Source organism: Chiloscyllium plagiosum, unplaced genomic scaffold (genome assembly GCF_037043375.1).
Source record: "Chiloscyllium plagiosum isolate Xiang-an unplaced genomic scaffold, Cpla_swu_hap1 HiC_scaffold_13, whole genome shotgun sequence".
In the NCBI taxonomy this organism is placed as follows: Eukaryota; Metazoa; Chordata; class Chondrichthyes; order Orectolobiformes; family Hemiscylliidae; genus Chiloscyllium; species Chiloscyllium plagiosum.
In genome coordinates this window covers 79,388,340-79,411,863 of record NW_028270151.1, presented here as the reverse complement: position 1 = coordinate 79,411,863, position 23,524 = coordinate 79,388,340, and the positions used below count along the sequence as shown (strand labels likewise).

The 23,524-nt window shown below is 39.6% G+C and overlaps 1 protein-coding gene across 22 annotated transcripts in view; it reads left to right on the top strand.

Annotated features, from left to right (window-relative positions):
• Positions 1-23,524, top strand: part of kif1aa (kinesin family member 1Aa) — a 374,456-nt gene that overhangs the window by 154,290 nt on the left and 196,642 nt on the right. For all 22 annotated transcript variants that reach the window (XM_087993839.1, XM_087993838.1, XM_087993837.1 and 19 more), the window contains exon 5: positions 698-763. In XM_087993839.1, the coding sequence (XP_087849965.1) occupies positions 698-763 (66 nt within the window). The remainder of the gene's footprint in view (positions 1-697; positions 764-23,524) is intronic.

Genomic DNA, 23,524 nt, shown 5'->3' with positions numbered 1-23,524 from the left:
GGGGGGGAGAGGGTGGTGTACAGTCTCTCATCATGGGAGGGATAGGTGTAGTGTTGCAGGCGTAGTCTTTACATTTAGGCGTGGGGCTGTCTCAACATTTTGGAAGGGAGTGTCTGAAATTTCTGGGAAAAAGCCATGTGAGGGAGACAGGGAGAAAGGGAAGCTGACAATGATTTGAGCGATTGGCGGGTTTGAAGAGTGGGCCCATGACAGAGTCAGGAGCAACAGCAGCATTGACCAGGAGTGAAAGCAGCCCCGAAAGAGGAGCTACAGTGAGGCAGAAAGACAAAAGGAGAAGTGCAGAGGGAGGGGTATTGTAAATTGAAGGCAATGAGACTGTGGGATTGTTCAGCACATGTCTCTATAAAAGGGCATTGAGTACACAATTAGAACACGTTAGACTAAAGTGGAAACTCAACGAATAGAATAGATTGAGTTCATATCCTACTGACAAGCTGCTGGAATTAGACAAAACCCATGCAGGGAGAACAAGGAATTCTGCCGGAGATACAGTGAATCCTGGGATTTTTGTCTCATCTGAACAAAACTCAGACATTGATCATTTTCAAAATAAGGTCAACTGTAAATAAAGAACACCTGGAGCAAGTTCTTTAGTGTCCTGAGTTTATGAGGTTCACTGTAGATCGAGATTATATATTTTATTTACATTGCCTTATCTTTCTCTCTCTGTCCCCAGCTCTGTGAAGATCTCTTTGCCAGAATTAATGATAGTACAAATGCCAACCTCTCATATTCTGTGGAGGTAAGTGTAAGCTAAGACACTCTAGGATGAAGCTTTCCTTTGTGAAATACATCTTCTATCTGACACTTGGCCGAGATTCTTTACAGCACATATGCCCGCTTAAAAATAATCTCATTGGTAATGCTGTGGGTAAACAAATAATCACTTTCTGGGCATCAGAATAGATCCTATTCAGTCAGAGATGGGTATCCACTGTTGAATGAACTCCTTTTCAAAATATTCATTTCCTAATGGGATGGGACTATAAACTAAAACTGCACTGAATTCAACAGCCAAGAGAGCACTAATGTTGTTGAGAGAGAGAGAGAGAGAGAGAGAGAGAGAGTTGAGGAAGCTGTACTCTGCATCAAGTTGCACCTGGTCCAGGAATATTTAAGGAATATTGGGGTTCTGACTGAGAGAGTATTCCATTCCACTAACATCCATCATCTTGACTGGATACAACTGCAGCTACAACAATAACTTATGATTATATAACAAAGTTAAGATAGGAAAATGTCCTAAGGTGCTTCACAGAAATATGATCAGACAAAGACCAACATTAAGTCCAACTATTAGGTGCAAATTGAGGGTGTTAGAGGGAAAGTTCCAGAAATCAGGCTCTCAGCAATAGGAGGACAATGGACATGAGGGATGTGCAAGAGGTCAGGATTGGAAGAACACTGAGCTCTCTACGTTTTTAATGCTAGAGTAGGTTATAAGGATAGGGAGCGAAATGGTAGTGAAGGAATTTCAATATAGAATTTTAAAATTTCAGTGTTACAGAACCAGTGTAAGTGAATAGGCACAAGGGTAAAGGTGAACTGGACTTGGTGTGAATTAGGAGATAGACAGCAGTGCTTTGGATGAGCTGACATTTCGGGAATGTGAAGAACTCAAAGACACTGGAATAGTCAAGAATAGAGATAGCCAAAGTTTTGGATAAAGGATTTGGCAGCTGATGAGCTGGGGTGATGCAGAGACAAGTGATGTTACTGAGATAATACAGAAATAAGTGATGTTACTGAAGGGGTGCAGAGGTAAATAATATTACTGAAATAATGCAGAGATAAGTGACGTTACAGAGATAATGAAGAGATAATTAATATTACTGAGGGGATGCAGAGATAAGTGATATTACTGAGGGAATGCAGAGATAAGTGATATTACTGAGATAATAAAGAGATAAGTGATGTTACTGAGATAATGCAGAGATAAGTGATATTACTGAGGGGATGCAGAGATAAGTGATGTTACTGAGATAATGCAGAGATAAGTGATATTACTGAGAAAATGCAGAGATAAGTGATGTTACTGAGGGGATGCTGAGATAAGTGATGTTACTGAGATAATGCAGAGATAAGTGATGTTACTGAGGGGATGCAGAGATAAGTGATGTTACTGAGATAATGCAGAGATAAGTGATGTTACTGAGGGGATGCAGAGATAAGTGATATTACTGAGGGGATGCAGAGATAAGTGATTTTACTGAGGGGATGCACAGATAAGTGATATTACTGAGGGGATGCAGAGATAAGTGATGTTACTGAGATAATGCAGAGATAAGTGATGTTATTGAGATAATGCAGAGATAAGTGATATTACTGAGGGGATGCAGAGATAAGTGATGTTACTGAGGGGATGCAGAGATAAGTGATGTTACTGAGATAATGCAGAGATAAGTGATATTACTGAGATAATGCAGAGATAAGTGATGTTACTGAGGGGATGCAGAGATAAGTGATATTACTGAGGGGATGCAGAGATAAGTGATGTTACTGAGGGGATGCAGAGATAAGTGATGTTACTGAGGGGATGCAGAGATAATGATGTTACTGAGATAATGCAAAGAAAAATGATATTACTGAGGGGATACCGAGATACCTGATGTTACTGAGATAATGCAGAGATAAGTGATATTACTGGGGGAAGCAGAGATAAGTGATGTTACTGAAATAATTCAGAGATAAGTGATATGACTGAGGGAATGCAGAGATAAGTGATATTACTGAGGGAATGCAGGGATAAGTGATGTTACTGAGACAATGAAGAGATAAGTGATATTACTGAGATAATGCAGAGATAAGTGATGTTACTGAGATAATGAAGAGATAAGTGATATTACTGAGGGGATGCAGAGACAAGTGATGTTACTGAGGGAATGAAGAGATAAGTGATGATACTGAGATAATGCAGAGATAAGTGATATTACTGAGACAATGAAGAGATAAGTGATATTACTGAGATAATGCAGAGATAAGTGATGTTACTGAGATAATACAGAGATAAGTGATATTACTGAGGGAATGCAGAGATAAGTGATGTTACTGAGATAATGCAGAGATAAGTGATGTTACTGAGGGGATGCGGAGATAAGTGATGTTACTGAGGGAATGCTGAGATAAGTGATATTACTGAGGGGATGCAGAGATAAGTGATGTTACTGAGATAATGCAGAGATAAGTGATGTTCCTGACGGAATGCAGAGATAAGTGATATTACTGAGGGAATGCAGAGATAAGTGATGTTACTGAGGGGATGCAGAGATAAGTGATATTACTGAGATAAGGAAGAGATAAGTGATATTACTGAGGGAATGCAGAGAAAAGTGATATTACTGAGGGGATGCAGAGATAAGTGATGTTACTGAGATAATGCAGAGAGAAGTGATGTTACTGAGGGGATGCAGAGATAAGTGATTTTACTGAGGGAATGCAGAGATAAGTGATGTTACTGAGATAATGCAGAGATAAGTGATGTTACTGAGGGGATGCAGAGATAAGTGATGTTACTGAGGGAATGCAGAGATAAGTGATATAACTGAGGGGTTGCAGAGATAAGTGATATTACTGAGGGAATGCAGAGATAAGCGATGTTACTGAGATAATGCAGAGATAAGTGATGTTACTGAGGGGATGCAGAGATAAGTAATATTACTGAGGGGATGCAGAGATAACTGATATTACAGAGGGAATGCAGAGATAAGTGATGTTACTGAGATAATGAAGAGATAAGTGATGTTACTGAGGGGATGCAGAGATAAGTGATATTACTGAGGGGATGCAGAGATAAGTGATGATACTGAGCTAACACAGAGATAAGTGATGTTACTGATGGGATGCAGAGATAAGTGATGTTACTGAGGGGATGCAGAGATAAGTGATATTACTGAGATAATGCAGAGATAAGTGATGTTACTGACGGGATGAGGAGATAAGCGATGTTACTGATGGAATGCAGAAATAAGTGATGTTACTGAGGGGATGCAGAGATAAGTGATGTTACTGAGGGATGCAGAGATAAGTGATATTACTGAGGGGTTGCAGAGATAAGTGATATTACTGAGGGAATGCAGAGATAAGTGATGTTACTGAGGGGATGCAGAGATAAGAGATATTACTGAGGGAATGCAGAGATAAGTGATGTTACTGAGATACTGCAGAGATAAGTGATGTTACTGAGGGGATGCACAGATAAGTGATATTACTGACGGAATGCAGAGATAACTGATATTACTGAGGGATTGCAGAGATAAGTGATGTTACTGAGATAATGAAGAGATAAGTGATGTTACTGAGGGGATGCAGAGACAAGTGATATTCCTGAGGGGATGCAGAGATAAGTGGTATTACTAAGGGAATGCAGAGATAAGTGATGTTACTGAGATAATGCAGAGAAACGTGATATTACTGAGGGAATGCAGAGATAAGTGATGTTACTGAGATAATGCAGAGATAAGTGATGTTACTGAGGGGATGCAGAGATAAGTGATGGTACTGAGACAATGAAGAGATAAGTGATATTACTGAGGGGAGGCAGAGATAAGTGGTATTCCTGAGGGAATGCAGAGATAAGTGATGTTACTGAGATAATGCAGAGATAAGTGATATTACTGAGGGGATTCAGAGATAAGTGATGTTACTGAGATAAGGAAGAGATAAGTGATATTACTGAGGGGATGCAGAAATAATTGATGTTACTGAGGGGATGCAGAGATAAGTTATATTACTGAGGGGATGCAGAGATAAGTGATGTTACTGAGGGGATGCAGAGATAAGTGATGTCACTGAGGGGATGCAGAGATAAGTGATGTTACTGAGGGGATGCAGAGATAAGTGATATTACAGAGGGGATGCAGTGACAAGTTATATTACTGAAGGAATGCAGAGATAAGTGATGTTACTGAGATAATGAAGACGTAAGTGATATTATTGAGTGGATGCAGAGATAAGTGATGTTACTGAGATAATGCAGAGATAAGTGATATTACTGAGGGGATGCAGAGATAAGTGATATTACTGAGATAATGCAGAGATAAGTGATGTTACTCAGGGGATGCAGAGATAAGTGATATTACAGAGGGGATGCAGTGACAAGTTATATTACTGAAGGAATGCAGAGATAAGTGATGTTACTGAGATAATGAAGACGTAAGTGATATTATTGAGTGGATGCAGAGATAAGTGATGTTACTGAGATAATGCAGAGATAAGTGATATTACTGAGGGGATGCAGAGATAAGTGATATTACTGAGATAATGCAGAGATAAGTGATGTTACTGAGGGGATGCAGAGATAAGTGATATTACTGAGGGGATGCAGAGATAAGTGATATTACTGAGATAATGCAGAGATAAGTGATGTTACTGAGGGGATGCAGAGATAAGTGATGTTACTGAAGGAATGCAGAGATAAGTGATATTACTGAGGGGATGCAGAGATAAGTGATGTTAATGAGATAATGCAGAGATAAGTGATGTTACTGAGATAATGCAGAGATAAGTGATGTTACTGAGATAATGCAGAGATAAGTGATATTACTGAGGGGATGCAGAGATAAGTGATATTACTGAGATAATGCAGAGATAAGTGATGTTACTGAGGGGATGCAGAGATAAGTGATATTACTGAGGGGATGCAGAGATAAGTGATATTACTGAGATAATGCAGAGATAAGTGATGTTACTGAGGGGATGCAGAGATAAGTGATGTTACTGAAGGAATGCAGAGATAAGTGATATTACTGAGGGGATGCAGAGATAAGTGATGTTACTGAGATAATGCAGAGATAAGTGATGTTACTGAGATAATGCAGAGATAAGTGATGTTACTGAGGGGATGCAGAGATAAGTGATATTACTGAGGGAATGCAGAGATAAGTGATATTACTGAGGGGATGCAGAGATAAGTGATATTACTGAGGGAATGCAGAGATAAGTGATGTTACTGAGGGGATGCAGAGATAAGTGATGTTACTGAGATAATGCAGAGATAAGTGATGTTACTGAGGGGATGCAGAGATAAGTGATATTACTGAGGGAATGCAGAGATAAGTGATGTTACTGAGGGGATGCAGAGATAAGTGATGTTACTGAGGGGATGCAGAGATAAGTGATGTTACTGAGGGAATGCAGAGGTAAGTGATGTTACTGAGCGGATGCAGAGATAAGTGATGTTACTGAGATAATGCAGAGATAAGTGATGTTCCTGAGGGAATGCAGAGATAAGTGATGTTACTGAGATAATGCAGAGTTCAGTGATGTTACTGAGGGGATGCAGAGATAAGTGATGTTACTGAGGGGATGCAGAGATAAGTGATATTACAGAGGGGATGCAGTGATAAGTGATATTACTGAAGGAATGCAGAGATAAGTGATGTTACTGAGATAATGAAGACGTAAGTGATATTATTGAGGGGATGCAGAGATAAGTGATCTTACTGAGGGGATGCAGAGATAAGTGACGTTAATGAGATAATGTAGAGATAAGTGATATTACTGAGGGGATGCAGAGATAAGTGATGTTACTGAGATAATGCAGAGATAAGTGATGTTACTGACGGGATGCAGAGATAAGTGATATAACTGAGGGGATGCAGAGATAACTGATGTTACTAAGGAGATGCAGAGATAAGTGATATTACTGAGATAATGAAGTGATAAGTGATATTGCTAAGGGAATGCAGAGTTAAGTGATGTTGCTGAGATAATGCAGAGAAAAGTGATATTACTGAGGGGGATGCAGAGATAAGTGATGTTACTGAATGGATGCAGAGATAAGTGATGTTACTGAGGGAATGCAGAGATAAGTGATGTTACTGAGGGGATGCAAAGATAATGATGTTACTGAGATAATGCAAAGAGAAATGATATTACTGAGGGGATCCAGAGATACGTGATGTTACTTAGATAATGCAGAGATAAGTGATGTTACTGAGACAATGAAGAAATAAGTGATATTACTGAGGGGATGCAGAGATAAGTGATGTTACTGAGGGAATGCAGAGATAAGTGATGTTACTGAGGGGATGCAGAGATAAGTGGTATTACTGAGGAAATGCAGAGCTAAGTGATGTTTCTGAGATAATGCAGAGAACAGTGATATTACTGAGGGGATGCAGAGATAAGTGCTGTTACTGAGGGAATACAGAGAGAAGTGATGTTACTGAGGGGATGCAGAGTTAAGTTATATTACTGAGGGAATGCAGAGATAAGTGATGTTTCTGATATAATGCAGAGAAAAGTGATATTACTGAGGGAATGCAGAGATAAGTGATAGAACTGGGGGATGCAGAGATAATTGATGTTACTGAGGGGATGAAGAGATAAGTGATGTTACTGAGATTAGGAAGAGATAAGAGATATTACTGAGGGGATGCAGAGCACAGTGATATTACTGAGGGAATGCAGAGATAAGTGATGTTTTTGAGGGAACGCAGAGATAAGTGATGTTATTGAGGGAACGCAGAGATAAGTGATGTTACTGAGATAATGCAGAGATAAGTGATATTACTGAGGGGATGCAGAGATAAGTGATGTTATGGAGGGAACGCAGAGATAAGTGATGTTACTGAGATAATGCAGAGATAAGTGATATTACTGAGGGGATTCAGAGATAAGTGATGTTACTGAGATAATGCAGAGATAAGTGATATTACTGAGGGGATGCAGAGATAAGTGATGTTATTGAGGGAACGCAGAGATAAGTGATGTTACTGAGATAATGCAGAGATAAGTGATATTACTGAGGGGATTCAGAGATAAGTGATATTACTGAGATAATGCAGAGATAAGTGATATTACTGAGGGCATACAGAGATAAGTGATGTTACTGAGGGGATGCAAAGATACGCGATATTACTGAGAAATTGCAGAGATAAGTGATGTTACTGAGGGGATGCAGAGATAAGTGATATTACTGAGGGGATGCAGAGAGAAGTGATGTTACTGAGGGGATGCAGAGATAAGTGATGTTACTGAGGGGATGCAGAGATAAGTGATGTTACTGAGGGGATGCAGAGATAAGTGATGTTACTGAGATAATACAGAGAAACGTGATGTTACTGAGGGGATGCGGAGATAAGTGATGTTACTGAGGGAATGCAGAGATAAGTGATGTTACTGAGGGGATGCAGAGATAAGTGATATTACTGAGGGAATGCAGAGATAAGTGATGTTACTGAGGGGATGCAGAGATAAGTGATGTTACTGAGGGGATGCAGAGATAAGTGATGTTACTGAGATAATGCAGAGAAAAGTAATATTACTGACGGGATGCAGAGATAAGTGATATTACTGAGGGAATGCAGAGGTAAGTGATGTTACTGAGCGGATGCAGAGATAAGTGATGTTACTGAGATAATGCAGAGATAAGTGATGTTACTGAGATAATGCAGAGTTCAGTGATGTTACTGAGGGGATGCAGAGATAAGTGATGTTACTGAGGGGATGCAGAGATAAGTGATATTACAGAGGGGATGCAGTGATAAGTGATATTACTGAAGGAATGCAGAGATAAGTGATGTTACTGAGATAATGAAGACGTAAGTGATATTATTGAGGGGATGCAGAGATAAGTGATCTTACTGAGGGGATGCAGAGATAAGTGACGTTAATGAGATAATGTAGAGATCAGTGATATTACTGAGGGGATGCAGAGATAAGTGCTGTTACTGAGGGAATACAGAGAGAAGTGATGTTACTGAGGGGATGCAGAGTTAAGTTATATTACTGAGGGAATGCAGAGATAAGTGATGTTACTGAGGGATGCAGAGATAAGTGATACTACTGAGGAAATGCAGAGATAAGTGATGTTTCTGATATAATGCAGAGAAAAGTGATATTACTGAGGGAATGCAGAGATAAGTGATAGAACTGGGGGATGCAGAGATAATTGATGTTACTGAGGGGATGAAGAGATAAGTGATGTTACTGAGATTAGGAAGAGATAAGAGATATTACTGAAGGGATGCAGAGAACAGTGATATTACTGAGGGAATGCAGAGATAAGTGATGTTATTGAGGGAACGCAGAGATAAGTGATGTTATTGAGGGAACGCAGAGATAAGTGATGTTACTGAGATAATGCAGAGATAAGTGATATTACTGAGGGGATGCAGAGATAAGTGATGTTATGGAGGGAACGCAGAGATAAGTGATGTTACTGAGATAATGCAGAGATAAGTGATATTACTGAGGGGATTCTGAGATAAGTGATGTTACTGAGATAATGCAGAGATAAGTGATGTTACTGAGGGGATGCAAAGATACGCGATATTACTGAGAAATTGCAGAGATAAGTGATGTTACTGAGGGGATGCAGAGATAAGTGATATTACTGAGGGGATGCAGAGAGAAGTGATGTTACTGAGGGGATGCAGAGATAAGTGATGTTACTGAGGGGATGCAGAGATAAGTGATGTTACTGAGGGGATGCAGAGATAAGTGATGTTACTGAGATAATACAGAGAAACGTGATGTTACTGAGGGGATGCGGAGATAAGTGATGTTACTGAGGGAATGCAGAGATAAGTGATGTTACTGAGGGGATGCAGAGATAAGTGATATTACTGAGGGAATGCAGAGATAAGTGATGTTACTGAGGGGATGCAGAGATAAGTGATGTTACTGAGGGGATGCAGAGATAAGTGATGTTACTGAGATAATGCAGAGAAAAGTGATATTACTGACGGGATGCAGAGATAAGTGATATTACTGAGGGAATGCAGAGGTAAGTGATGTTACTGAGCGGATGCAGAGATAAGTGATGTTACTGAGATAATGCAGAGATAAGTGATGTTACTGAGGGGATGCAGAGATAAGTGATGTTACTGAGGGGATGCAGAGATAAGTGATATTACAGAGGGGATGCAGTGATAAGTGATATTACTGAAGGAATGCAGAGATAAGTGATGTTACTGAGATAATGAAGACGTAAGTGATATTATTGAGGGGATGCAGAGATAAGTGATCTTACTGAGGGGATGCAGAGATAAGTGACGTTAATGAGATAATGTAGAGATCAGTGATATTACTGAGGGGATGCAGAGATAAGTGCTGTTACTGAGGGAATACAGAGAGAAGTGATGTTACTGAGGGGATGCAGAGTTAAGTTATATTACTGAGGGAATGCAGAGATAAGTGATGTTACTGAGGGATGCAGAGATAAGTGATATTACTGAGGAAATGCAGAGATAAGTGATGTTTCTGATATAATGCAGAGAAAAGTGATATTACTGAGGGAATGCAGAGATAAGTGATAGAACTGGGGGATGCAGAGATAATTGATGTTACTGAGGGGATGAAGAGATAAGTGATGTTACTGAGATTAGGAAGAGATAAGAGATATTACTGAGGGGATGCAGAGAACAGTGATATTACTGAGGGAATGCAGAGATAAGTGATGTTATTGAGGGAACGCAGAGATAAGTGATGTTATTGAGGGAACGCAGAGATAAGTGATGTTACTGAGATAATGCAGAGATAAGTGATATTACTGAGGGGATGCAGAGATAAGTGATGTTATGGAGGGAACGCAGAGATAAGTGATGTTACTGAGATAATGCAGAGATAAGTGATATTACTGAGGGGATTCAGAGATAAGTGATGTTACTGAGATAATGCAGAGATAAGTGATATTACTGAGGGGATGCAGAGATAAGTGATGTTATTGAGGGAACGCAGAGATAAGTGATGTTACTGAGATAATGCAGAGATAAGTGATATTACTGAGGGGATTCAGAGATAAGTGATGTTACTGAGATAATGCAGAGATAAGTGATATTACTGAGGGCATACAGAGATAAGTGATGTTACTGAGGGGATGCAAAGATACGCGATATTACTGAGAAATTGCAGAGATAAGTGATGTTACTGAGGGGATGCAGAGATAAGTGATATTACTGAGGGGATGCAGAGAGAAGTGATGTTACTGAGGGGATGCAGAGATAAGTGATGTTACTGAGGGGATGCAGAGATAAGTGATGTTACTGAGGGGATGCAGAGATAAGTGATGTTACTGAGATAATACAGAGAAACGTGATGTTACTGAGGGGATGCGGAGATAAGTGATGTTACTGAGGGAATGCAGAGATAAGTGATGTTACTGAGATAATGCAGAGAAAAGTGATGTTACTGAGGGGATGCGGAGATAAGTGATGTTACTGAGGGAATGCAGAGATAAGTGATGTTACTGAGGGGATGCAGAGATAAGTGATGTTACTGAGATAATGCAGAGATAAGTGATGTTACTGAGATAATGCAGAGATAAGTGATGTTACTGAGGGAATGTAGAGATAAGTGATGTTACTGAGGGGATGCAGAGATAAGTGATATTACTGAGGGAATGTAGAGATAAGTGATGTTACTGAGGGAATGTAGAGATAAGTGATGTTACTGAGATAATGCAGAGATAAGTGATGTTACTGAGATAATGCAGAGATAAGTGATGTTACTGAGGGAATGTAGAGATAAGTGATGTTACTGAGGGGATGCAGAGATAAGTGATATTACTGAGGGAATGTAGAGATAAGTGATGTTACTGAGGGGATGCAGAGATAAGTGATGTTACTGAGAAAATGCAGAGATAAGTGATGTTACTGAGATAATGCAGAGATAAGTGATGTTACTGAGGGGATGCAGAGATAAGTGATGTTACTGAGGGGATGCAGAGATAAGTGATGTTACTGAGGGGATGCAGATATAAGTGATATTACTGAGGGGATGCAGAGAAAAGTGATGTTACTGAGGGGATGCAGATATAAGTGATATGACTGAGGGGATGCAGAGATAAGTGGTATTACTGAGGAAATGCAGAGATAAGTGATGTTTTTGAGATAATGCAGAGAAAAGTGATATTACTGAGGGGATGCAGAGATAAGTGATGTTACTGAGGGGTTCCAGAGATAAGTGATATTACTGAGGGGATGCAGAGATAAGTGGTATTACTGAGGAAATGCAGAGATAAGTGATGTTTCTGAGATAATGCAGAGAAAAGTGATATTACTGAGGGGATGCAGAGATAAGTGATGTTACTGAGGGGATGCAGATATAAGTGATATTACTGAGGGGATGCAGAGATAAGTGATGTTACTGAGGGGTTGCAGAGATAAGTGATATTACTGAGGGGATGCAGAGATAAGTGGTATTACTGAGGAAATGCAGAGATAAGTGATGTTTTTGAGATAATGCAGAGAAAAGTGATATTACTGAGGGGATGCAGAGATAAGTGATGTTACTGAGGGGTTGCAGAGATAAGTGATATTACTGAGGGGATGCAGAGATAAGTGGTATTACTGAGGAAATGCAGAGATAAGTGATGTTTCTGAGATAATGCAGAGAAAAGTGATATTACTGAGGGGATGCAGAGATAAGTGATGTTACTGAGGGGATGCAGATATAAGTGATATTACTGAGGGGATGCAGAGATAAGTGATGTTACTGAGGGGATGCAGATATAAGTGATATGACTGAGGGGATGCAGAGATAAGTGGTATTACTGAGGAAATGCAGAGATAAGTGATGTTTTTGATATAATGCAGAGAAAAGTGATATTATTGAGGGGATGCAGGGATAAGTGATGTTACTGAGGGGTTGCAGAGATAAGTGATATTACTGAGGGGATGCAGGGATAAGTGATATTACTGAGGGGATGCAGAGATAAGTGATGTTACTGAGGGAATGCAGAGATAAGTGATGATACTGATATAATGCAGAGATAAGTGATGTTACTGAGACAATGATGAGATAAGTGATATTACTGAGGGAATGCAGAGATAAGTGATGTTTCTGAGATAATGCAGAGAAAAGTGATATTACTGAGGGGATGCAGAGATAAGTGATGTTACTGAGGGGATGCAGAGATAAGTGATGATACTGAGATAATGCAGAGATAAGTGATGTTACTGAGACAATGATGAGATAAGTGATATTACTGAGGGAATGCAGAGATAACTGATGTTACTGAGGGAATGCAGAGATAAGTGATGTTACTGAGATAATTCAGTGATAAGTGATGTTACTGAGGGGATGCAGAGAGAAGTGATGTTACTGAGGGGATGCAGAGATAAGTGATGTTACTGAGATAATGCAGAGATAAGTGATGTTACTGACGGGATGCAGAGATAAGTGATATAACTGAGGGGATGCAGAGATAAGTGATATTACTGAGATAATGAAGAGATAAGTGATATTACTGAGGGAATGCAGAGATAAGTGATATTACTGAGTGGATGCAGAGATAAGTGATATTACTGAGGGGATGCAGAGATAAGTGATGTTACTGAGGGGATGCCGAGATAAGTTATATTACTGAGGGGATGCAGAGATAAGTGATGTTACTGACGGGATGCAGAGATAAGTGATATAACTGAGGGGATGCAGAGATAAGTGATGTTACTAAGGAGATGCAGAGATAAGTGATATTACTGAGATAATGAAGAGATAAGTGATATTACTGAGGGAATGCAGAGATAAGTGATATTACTGAGTGGATTCAGAGATAAGTGATGTTACTGAGGGGATGCAGAGATAAGTGATATTATTGAGGGATTGCAGAGATAAGTGATGTTACTGAGGGGATGCACAGATAAGTGATATTACTGAGTGGATTCAGAGATAAGTGATGTTACTGAGGGGATGCAGAGATAAGTGATATTATTGAGGGATTGCAGAGAGAAGTGATATTAATGGGGGGATGCAGAGATAATTGAAGTTACTGAGATAAGGAAGAGATAAGTGACATTACTGAGGGGATGCAGAGATAATGATGTTACTGAGATAATGCAAAGAAAAATGATATTACTGAGGGGATCCAGAGATACGTGATGATACTGAGATAATGCAGAGATAAGTGATGTTACTGAGACAATGAAGAAATAAATGATGTTACTGAGGGGATGCAGAGATAAGTGATGTTACTGAGGGGATGCAGAGTTAAGTATATTACTGAGGGGATGCAGAGCTAAGTGATGTTTCTCAGATAATGCAGAGAAAAGTGATATTACTGAGGGGATGCAGAGATAAGTGGTATTACTGAGGAAATGCAGAGCTAAGTGATGTTTCTCAGATAATGCAGAGAAAAGTGATATTACTGAGGGGATGCAGAGATAAGTGATATTACTGAGGAAATGCAGAGCTAAGTGATGTTTCTCAGATAATGCAGAGATAAGTGATGTTACTGAGGGGATGCAGAGATAAGTGATGTTACTGAGATAATGCAGAGATAAGTGATATTACTGAGATAATGCAGAGATAAGTGATGTTACTGAGGGGATGCAGAGTTAAGTGATGTTACTGAGATAATGCAGATATAAGTGGTGTTACTGAGGGGATGCAGAGATAAGTTATATTACTGAGGGGATGCAGAGATAAGTGATGTTACTAAGGGGATGCAGAGATAAGTTGTATTACTGAGGGAATGCAGAGATAAGTTATATTACTGAGGGAATACAGAGAGAAGTGATGTTACTGAGGGGATGCAGAGATAAGTTATATTACTGAGGGAATGCAGAGATAAGTGATGTTACTGAGGGGATGCAGAGATAAGTGATATAACTGAGGCGATGCAGAGATAAGTGATGTTACTGAGGAAATGCAGAGAAAAGTGAAATTACTGAGGGGCTGCATAGATAAGTGATGTTACTGAGATAATGCAGAGATAAGTGATGTTACTGAGGGAATACAGAGAGAAGTGATGTTACTGAGGGGATGCAGAGATAAGTTATATTACTGAGGGAATGCAGAGATAAGTGATGTTACTGAGGGGATGCAGAGATAAGTGATATTACTGAGGGGATGCAGAGATAAGTGGTATTACTGAGGAAATGCAGAGATAAGTGATGTTTCTGATATAATGAAGAGAAAAGTGATATTACTGAGGGGATCCAGAGATACGTGATGTTACTTAGATAATGCAGAGATAAGTGATGTTACTGAGACAATGAAGAAATAAGTGATATTACTGAGCGGATGCAGAGATAAGTGGTATTACTGAGGAAATGCAGAGCTAAGTGATGTTTCTGAGATAATGCAGAGAACAGTGATATTACTGAGGGGATGCAGAGATAAGTGATGTTACAGAGGGGATGCAGAGATAAGTGATGTTACTGAGGGAATACAGAGAGAAGTGATGTGACTGAGGGGATGCAGAGTTAAGTTATATTACTGAGGGAATGCAGAGATAAGTGATGTTACTGAGGGATGCAGAGATAAGTGGTATTACTGAGGAAATGCAGAGATAAGTGATGTTTCTGATATAATGCAGAGAAAAGTGATATTACTGAGGGGATGCAGAGATAAGTGATATTACTGGGGGATGCAGAGATAATTGATGTTACTGAGGGGATGAAGAGATAAGTGATGTTACTGAGGGGATGCAGAGATAAGTGGTATTACTGAGGAAATGCAGAGATAAGTGATGTTTCTGATATAATGCAGAGAAAAGTGATATTACTGAGGGAATGCAGAGATAAGTGATATTACTGGGGGATGCAGAGATAATTGATGTTACTGAGGGGATGAAGAGATAAGTGATGTTACTGAGATTAGGAAGAGATAAGAGATATTACTGAGGGGATGCAGAGAACAGTGATATTACTGAGGGAATGCAGAGATAAGTGATGTTATTGAGGGAACGCAGAGATAAGTGATGTTACTGAGATAATGCAGAGATAAGTGATATTACTGAGGGGATGCAGAGATAAGTGATGTTATTGAGGGAACGCAGAGATAAGTGATGTTACTGAGATAATGCAGAGATAAGTGATATTACTGAGGGGATTCAGAGATAAGTGATGTTACTGAGATAATGCAGAGATAAGTGATATTACTGAGGGGTTGCAGAGCTAAGTGATGTTCCTGAGGGAATGCAGCGATAAGTGATGCTACTGAGATAATGCAGAGAAAAGTGATATTACTGAGGGCATACAGAGATAAGTGATGTTACTGAGGGGATGCAAAGATACGCGATATTACTGAGAAATTGCAGAGATAAGTGATGTTACTGAGGGGAGGCAGAGATAAGTGATGTTACTGAGGGGATGCAGAGATAAGTGATGTTACTGAGGGGATGCAGAGAGAAGTGATGTTACTGAGGGGATGCTGAGATAAGTGATGTTACTGAGGGGATGCAGAGAGAAGTGATGTTACTGAGGGGATGCAGAGAGAAGTGATGTTACTGAGATAATACAGAGAAAAGTGATGTTTCTGAGGGGATGCGGAGATAAGTGATGTTACTGAGGGAATGCAGAGATAAGTGATGTTACTGAGATAATGCAGAGAAAAGTCATGTTACTGAGGGGATGCGGAGATAAGTGATGTTACTGAGGGAATGCAGAGATAAGTGATGTTACTGAGGGGATGCAGAGATAAGTGATGTTACTGAGATAATGCAGAGATAAGTGATGTTACTGACATAATGCAGAGATAAGTGATGTTACTGAGGGAATGTAGAGATAAGTGATGTTACTGAGGGGATGCAGAGATAAGTGATGTTACTGAGGGGATGCAGAGAAAAGTGATGTTACTGAGGGGATGCAGAGATAAGTGATGTTACTGAGATAATGCAGAGATAAGTGATGTTACTGAGATAATGCAGAGATAAGTGATGTTACTGAGGGGATGCAGAGATAAGTGATGTTACTGAGATAATGCAGAGATAAGTGATGTTACTGAGATAATGCAGAGATAAGTGATGTTACTGAGGGGATGCAGAGATAAGTGATATGACTGAGATAATGCAGAGATAAGTGATGTTACTGAGATAATGCAGAGATAAGTGATGTTACTGAGGGGATGCAGAGATAAGTGATATTACTGAGGGGATGCAGAGATACGTGATAATCCTGAGGAAATGCTGAGATAAGTGATGTTACTCAGATAATGCAGAGATAAGTGATGTTACGGAGGGGATGCAGAGATAAGTGATATTACTGAGGGGATGCACAGATAAGTGATATTACTGAGGGAATGCAGAGATTAGTGATATAACTGAGGGGATGCAGAGATAAGTGATATTAATGAGGGAATGCAGAGATAAGTGATGTTACTGCGATAATGCAGAGATAAGTGATATTACAGAGGGGATGCACCGATAAGTGATAATCCTGAGGAAATGCTGAGATAAGTGATGTTACTCAGATAATGCAGAGATAAGTGTTGTTACTGAGGGGATGCAGAGATAAGTGATATTACTGAGGGGATGCAGAGATAAGTGGTAATCCTGAGGAAATGCTGAGATAAGTGATGTTACTCAGATAATGCAGAGATAAGTGATGTTACGGAGGGGATGCAGAGATAAGTGATATTACTGAGGGGATGCACAGATAAGTGATATTACTGAGGGAATGCAGAGATTAGTGATATAACTGAGGGGATGCAGAGATAAGTGATATTAATGAGGGGATGCAGAGATAAGTGATGTTACTGAGATAATACAGAGATAAGTGATATTACTGAGGGAATGCAGAGATAAGTGATGTTCCTGAGGGAATGCAGAGAGAAGTGATGTTACTGAGATAATGCAGAGATAAGTGATGTTACTGAGGGGATGCAGAGATAAGTGATGGTCCTGAGGGAATGCGGAGAGAAGTGATGTTACTGAGGGGATGCAGAGATAAGTGATATTCCTGAGGGAATGCAGAGAGAAGTGATGTTACTGAGGGGATGCAGAGATAAGTGATATTACTGAGGGGATGCACAGATAAGTGATATTACTGAGGGAATGCAGAGATAAGTGATGTTACTGCGATAATGCAGAGATAAGTGATATTACTGAGGGGATGCACAGATAAGTGATATTACTGAGGGAATGCAGAGATAAGTGGTATTACTGGGGAAATGCAGAGATAATTGATGTTACTGAGGGGATGCAGAGATAAGTGATGTTACTGAGATAAGGGAGAGATAAGTGATCTTACTGAGGGGATGCAGAGATAACGATGTTACTGAGATAAAGCAAAGAAAAATGATATTACTGAGGAGATCCAGAGATACGTGATGTTACTGAGATAATGCAGAGATAAGTGATGTTACTGAGGGGATGCAGAGATAAGTGATGATACTGAGATAATGCAGAGATAAGTGATGTTACTGAGGGGATGCAGATATAAGTGATATGACTGAGGGGATGCAGAGATAAGTGGTATTACTGAGGAAATGCAGAGATAAGTGATGTTTTTGAGATAATGCAGAGAAAAGTGATATTACTGAGGGGATGCAGAGATAAGTGATGTGACTGAGGGGATGCAGAGATAAGTGATATTACTGAGGGGATGCAGAGATAAGTGGTATTACTGAGGAAATGCAGAGATAAGTGATGTTTCTGAGATAATGCAGAGAAAAGTGATATTACTGAGACAATGATGAGATAAGTGATATTACTGAGGGAATGCAGAGATAACTGATGTTACTGAGGGAATGCAGAGATAAGTGATGTTACTGAGGGGATGCAGAGAGAATTGATGTAACTGCGGGGATGCAGAGATAAGTGATGTTACTGAGATAATGCAGAGATAAGTGATGTTACTGACGGGATGCAGAGATAAGTGATATAACTGAGGGGATGCAGAGATAAGTGATATTACTGAGATAATGAAGAGATAAGTGATATTACTGAGGGAATGCAGAGATAAGTGATATTACTGAGTGGATGCAGAGATAAGTGATATTACTGAGGGGATGCAGAGATAAGTGATGTTACTGAGATAATGCAGAGATAAGTGATGTTACTGACGGGATGCAGAGATAAGTGATATAACTGAGGGGATGCAGAGATAAGTGATGTTACTAAGGAGATGCAGAGATAAGTGATATTACTGAGATAATGAAGAGATAAGTGATATTACTGAGGGAATGCAGAGATAAGTGATATTACTGAGTGGATTCAGAGATAAGTGATGTTACTGAGGGGATGCAGAGATAAGTGATATTATTGAGGGATTGCAGAGATAAGTGATATTAATGGGGGGATGCAGAGATAATTGATGTTACTGAGGGGATGCAGAGATAAGTGATGTTACTGAGATAAGGAAGAGATAAGTGATATTACTGAGGGGATGCAGAGATAATGATGTTACTGAGATAATGCAAAGAAAAATGATATTACTGAGGGGATCCAGAGATACGTGATGATACTGAGATAATGCAGAGATAAGTGATGTTACTGAGACAATGAAGAAATAAATGATGTTACTGAGGGGATGCAGAGATAAGTGATGTTACTGAGGGGATGCAGAGTTAAGTGATATTACTGAGGGGATGCAGAGCTAAGTGATGTTTCTCAGATAATGCAGAGAAAAGTGATATTACTGAGGGGATGCAGAGATAAGTGGTATTACTGAGGAAATGCAGAGCTAAGTGATGTTTCTCAGATAATGCAGAGAAAAGTGATATTACTGAGGGGATGCAGAGATAAGTGATATTACTGAGGAAATGCAGAGCTAAGTGATGTTTCTCAGATAATGCAGAGATAAGTGATGTTACTGAGGGGATGCAGAGATAAGTGATGTTACAGAGATAATGCAGAGATAAGTGATATTACTGAGATAATGCAGAGATAAGTGATGTTACTGAGGGGATGCAGAGTTAAGTGTTGTTACTGAGATAATGCAGATATAAGTGATGTTACTGAGGGGATGCAGAGATAAGTGATGTTACTGAGGGGATGCAGAGATAAGTGATGTTACTGAGATAATGCAGAGATAAGTGATATTACTGAGATAATGCAGAGATAAGTGATGTTACTGAGGGGATGCAGAGTTAAGTGATGTTACTGAGATAATGCAGAGATAAGTGATGTTACTGAGGGGATGCAGAGATAAGTGATGTTACTGAGGGGATGCAGAGCTAAGTGATACTACTGAGGCGATGCAGAGATAAGTGGTATTACTGAGGAAATGCAGAGATACGTGATGTTTCTGATATAATGAAGAGAAAAGTGATATTACTGAGGGGATGCAGAGATAAGTGATATTACTGAGGGAATGCAGAGATAAGTTATATTACTGAGGGAATGCAGAGATAAGTGATGTTACTGAGGGGATGCAGAGATAAGTGATATTATTGAGGGGATGCAGAGATAAGTGATGTTACTGAGACAATGCAGAGATAAGTGATGTTACTGATGGAATGCAGAGATAAGTGATGTTACTGAGGGGATGCAGAGATAAGTGATGTTACTGAGACAATGCAGAGATAAGTGATATTACTGAGATAATGCAGAGATAAGTGATGTTACTGAGGGGATGCAGAGTTAAGTGATGTTACTGAGATAATGCAGAGATAAGTGATGTTACTGAGGGGATGCAGAGATAAGTGATGTTACTGAGGGGATGCAGAGATAAGTGATGTTACTGAGGGGATGCAGAGAGAAGTGATGTTACTGAGGGGATGCTGAGATAAGTGATGTTACTGAGGGGATGCAGAGAGAAGTGATGTTACTGAGGGGATGCAGAGAGAAGTGATGTTACTGAGATAATACAGAGAAAAGTGATGTTTCTGAGGGGATGCGGAGATAAGTGATGTTACTGAGGGAATGCAGAGATAAGTGATGTTACTGAGATAATGCAGAGAAAAGTCATGTTACTGAGAGGATGCGGAGATAAGTGATGTTACTGAGGGAATGCAGAGATAAGTGATGTTACTGAGGGGATGCAGAGATAAGTGATGTTACTGAGATAATGCAGAGATAAGTGATGTTACTGACATAATGCAGAGATAAGTGATGTTACTGAGGGAATGTAGAGATAAGTGATGTTACTGAGGGGATGCAGAGATAAGTGATGTTACTGAGGGGATGCAGAGAAAAGTGATGTTACTGAGGGGATGCAGAGATAAGTGATGTTACTGAGATAATGCAGAGATAAGTGATGTTACTGAGATAATGCAGAGATAAGTGATGTTACTGAGGGGATGCAGAGATAAGTGATGTTACTGAGATAATGCAGAGATAAGTGATGTTACTGAGGGGATGCAGAGATAAGTGATATGACTGAGATAATGCAGAGATAAGTGATGTTACTGAGATAATGCAGAGATAAGTGATGTTACTGAGGGGATGCAGAGATAAGTGATATTACTGAGGGGATGCAGAGATACGTGATAATCCTGAGGAAATGCTGAGATAAGTGATGTTACTCAGATAATGCAGAGATAAGTGATGTTACGGAGGGGATGCAGAGATAAGTGATATTACTGAGGGGATGCACAGATAAGTGATATTACTGAGGGAATGCAGAGATTAGTGATATAACTGAGGGGATGCAGAGATAAGTGATATTAATGAGGGAATGCAGAGATAAGTGATGTTACTGCGATAATGCAGAGATAAGTGATATTACAGAGGGGATGCACCGATAAGTGATAATCCTGAGGAAATGCTGAGATAAGTGATGTTACTCAGATAATGCAGAGATAAGTGTTGTTACTGAGGGGATGCAGAGATAAGTGATATTACTGAGGGGATGCAGAGATAAGTGGTAATCCTGAGGAAATGCTGAGATAAGTGATGTTACTCAGATAATGCAGAGATAAGTGATGTTACGGAGGGGATGCAGAGATAAGTGATATTACTGAGGGGATGCACAGATAAGTGATATTACTGAGGGAATGCAGAGATTAGTGATATAACTGAGGGGATGCAGAGATAAGTGATATTAATGAGGGGATGCAGAGATAAGTGATGTTACTGAGATAATACAGAGATAAGTGATATTACTGAGGGAATGCAGAGATAAGTGATGTTCCTGAGGGAATGCAGAGAGAAGTGATGTTACTGAGATAATGCAGAGATAAGTGATGTTACTGAGGGGATGCAGAGATAAGTGATGGTCCTGAGGGAATGCGGAGAGAAGTGATGTTACTGAGGGGATGCAGAGATAAGTGATATTCCTGAGGGAATGCAGAGAGAAGTGATGTTACTGAGGGGATGCAGAGATAAGTGATATTACTGAGGGGATGCACAGATAAGTGATATTACTGAGGGAATGCAGAGATAAGTGATGTTACTGCGATAATGCAGAGATAAGTGATATTACTGAGGGGATGCACAGATAAGTGATATTACTGAGGGAATGCAGAGATAAGTGGTATTACTGGGGAAATGCAGAGATAATTGATGTTACTGAGGGGATGCAGAGATAAGTGATGTTACTGAGATAAGGGAGAGATAAGTGATCTTACTGAGGGGATGCAGAGATAACGATGTTACTGAGATAAAGCAAAGAAAAATGATATTACTGAGGAGATCCAGAGATACGTGATGTTACTGAGATAATGCAGAGATAAGTGATGTTACTGAGGGGATGCAGAGATAAGTGATGATACTGAGATAATGCAGAGATAAGTGATGTTACTGAGGGGATGCAGATATAAGTGATATGACTGAGGGGATGCAGAGATAAGTGGTATTACTGAGGAAATGCAGAGATAAGTGATGTTTTTGAGATAATGCAGAGAAAAGTGATATTACTGAGGGGATGCAGAGATAAGTGATGTGACTGAGGGGATGCAGAGATAAGTGATATTACTGAGGGGATGCAGAGATAAGTGGTATTACTGAGGAAATGCAGAGATAAGTGATGTTTCTGAGATAATGCAGAGAAAAGTGATATTACTGAGACAATGATGAGATAAGTGATATTACTGAGGGAATGCAGAGATAACTGATGTTACTGAGGGAATGCAGAGATAAGTGATGTTACTGAGGGGATGCAGAGAGAATTGATGTAACTGCGGGGATGCAGAGATAAGTGATGTTACTGAGATAATGCAGAGATAAGTGATGTTACTGACGGGATGCAGAGATAAGTGATATAACTGAGGGGATGCAGAGATAAGTGATATTACTGAGATAATGAAGAGATAAGTGATATTACTGAGGGAATGCAGAGATAAGTGATATTACTGAGTGGATGCAGAGATAAGTGATATTACTGAGGGGATGCAGAGATAAGTGATGTTACTGAGATAATGCAGAGATAAGTGATGTTACTGACGGGATGCAGAGATAAGTGATATAACTGAGGGGATGCAGAGATAAGTGATGTTACTAAGGAGATGCAGAGATAAGTGATATTACTGAGATAATGAAGAGATAAGTGATATTACTGAGGGAATGCAGAGATAAGTGATATTACTGAGTGGATTCAGAGATAAGTGATGTTACTGAGGGGATGCAGAGATAAGTGATATTATTGAGGGATTGCAGAGATAAGTGATATTAATGGGGGGATGCAGAGATAATTGATGTTACTGAGGGGATGCAGAGATAAGTGATGTTACTGAGATAAGGAAGAGATAAGTGATATTACTGAGGGGATGCAGAGATAATGATGTTACTGAGATAATGCAAAGAAAAATGATATTACTGAGGGGATCCAGAGATACGTGATGATACTGAGATAATGCAGAGATAAGTGATGTTACTGAGACAATGAAGAAATAAATGATGTTACTGAGGGGATGCAGAGATAAGTGATGTTACTGAGGGGATGCAGAGTTAAGTGAT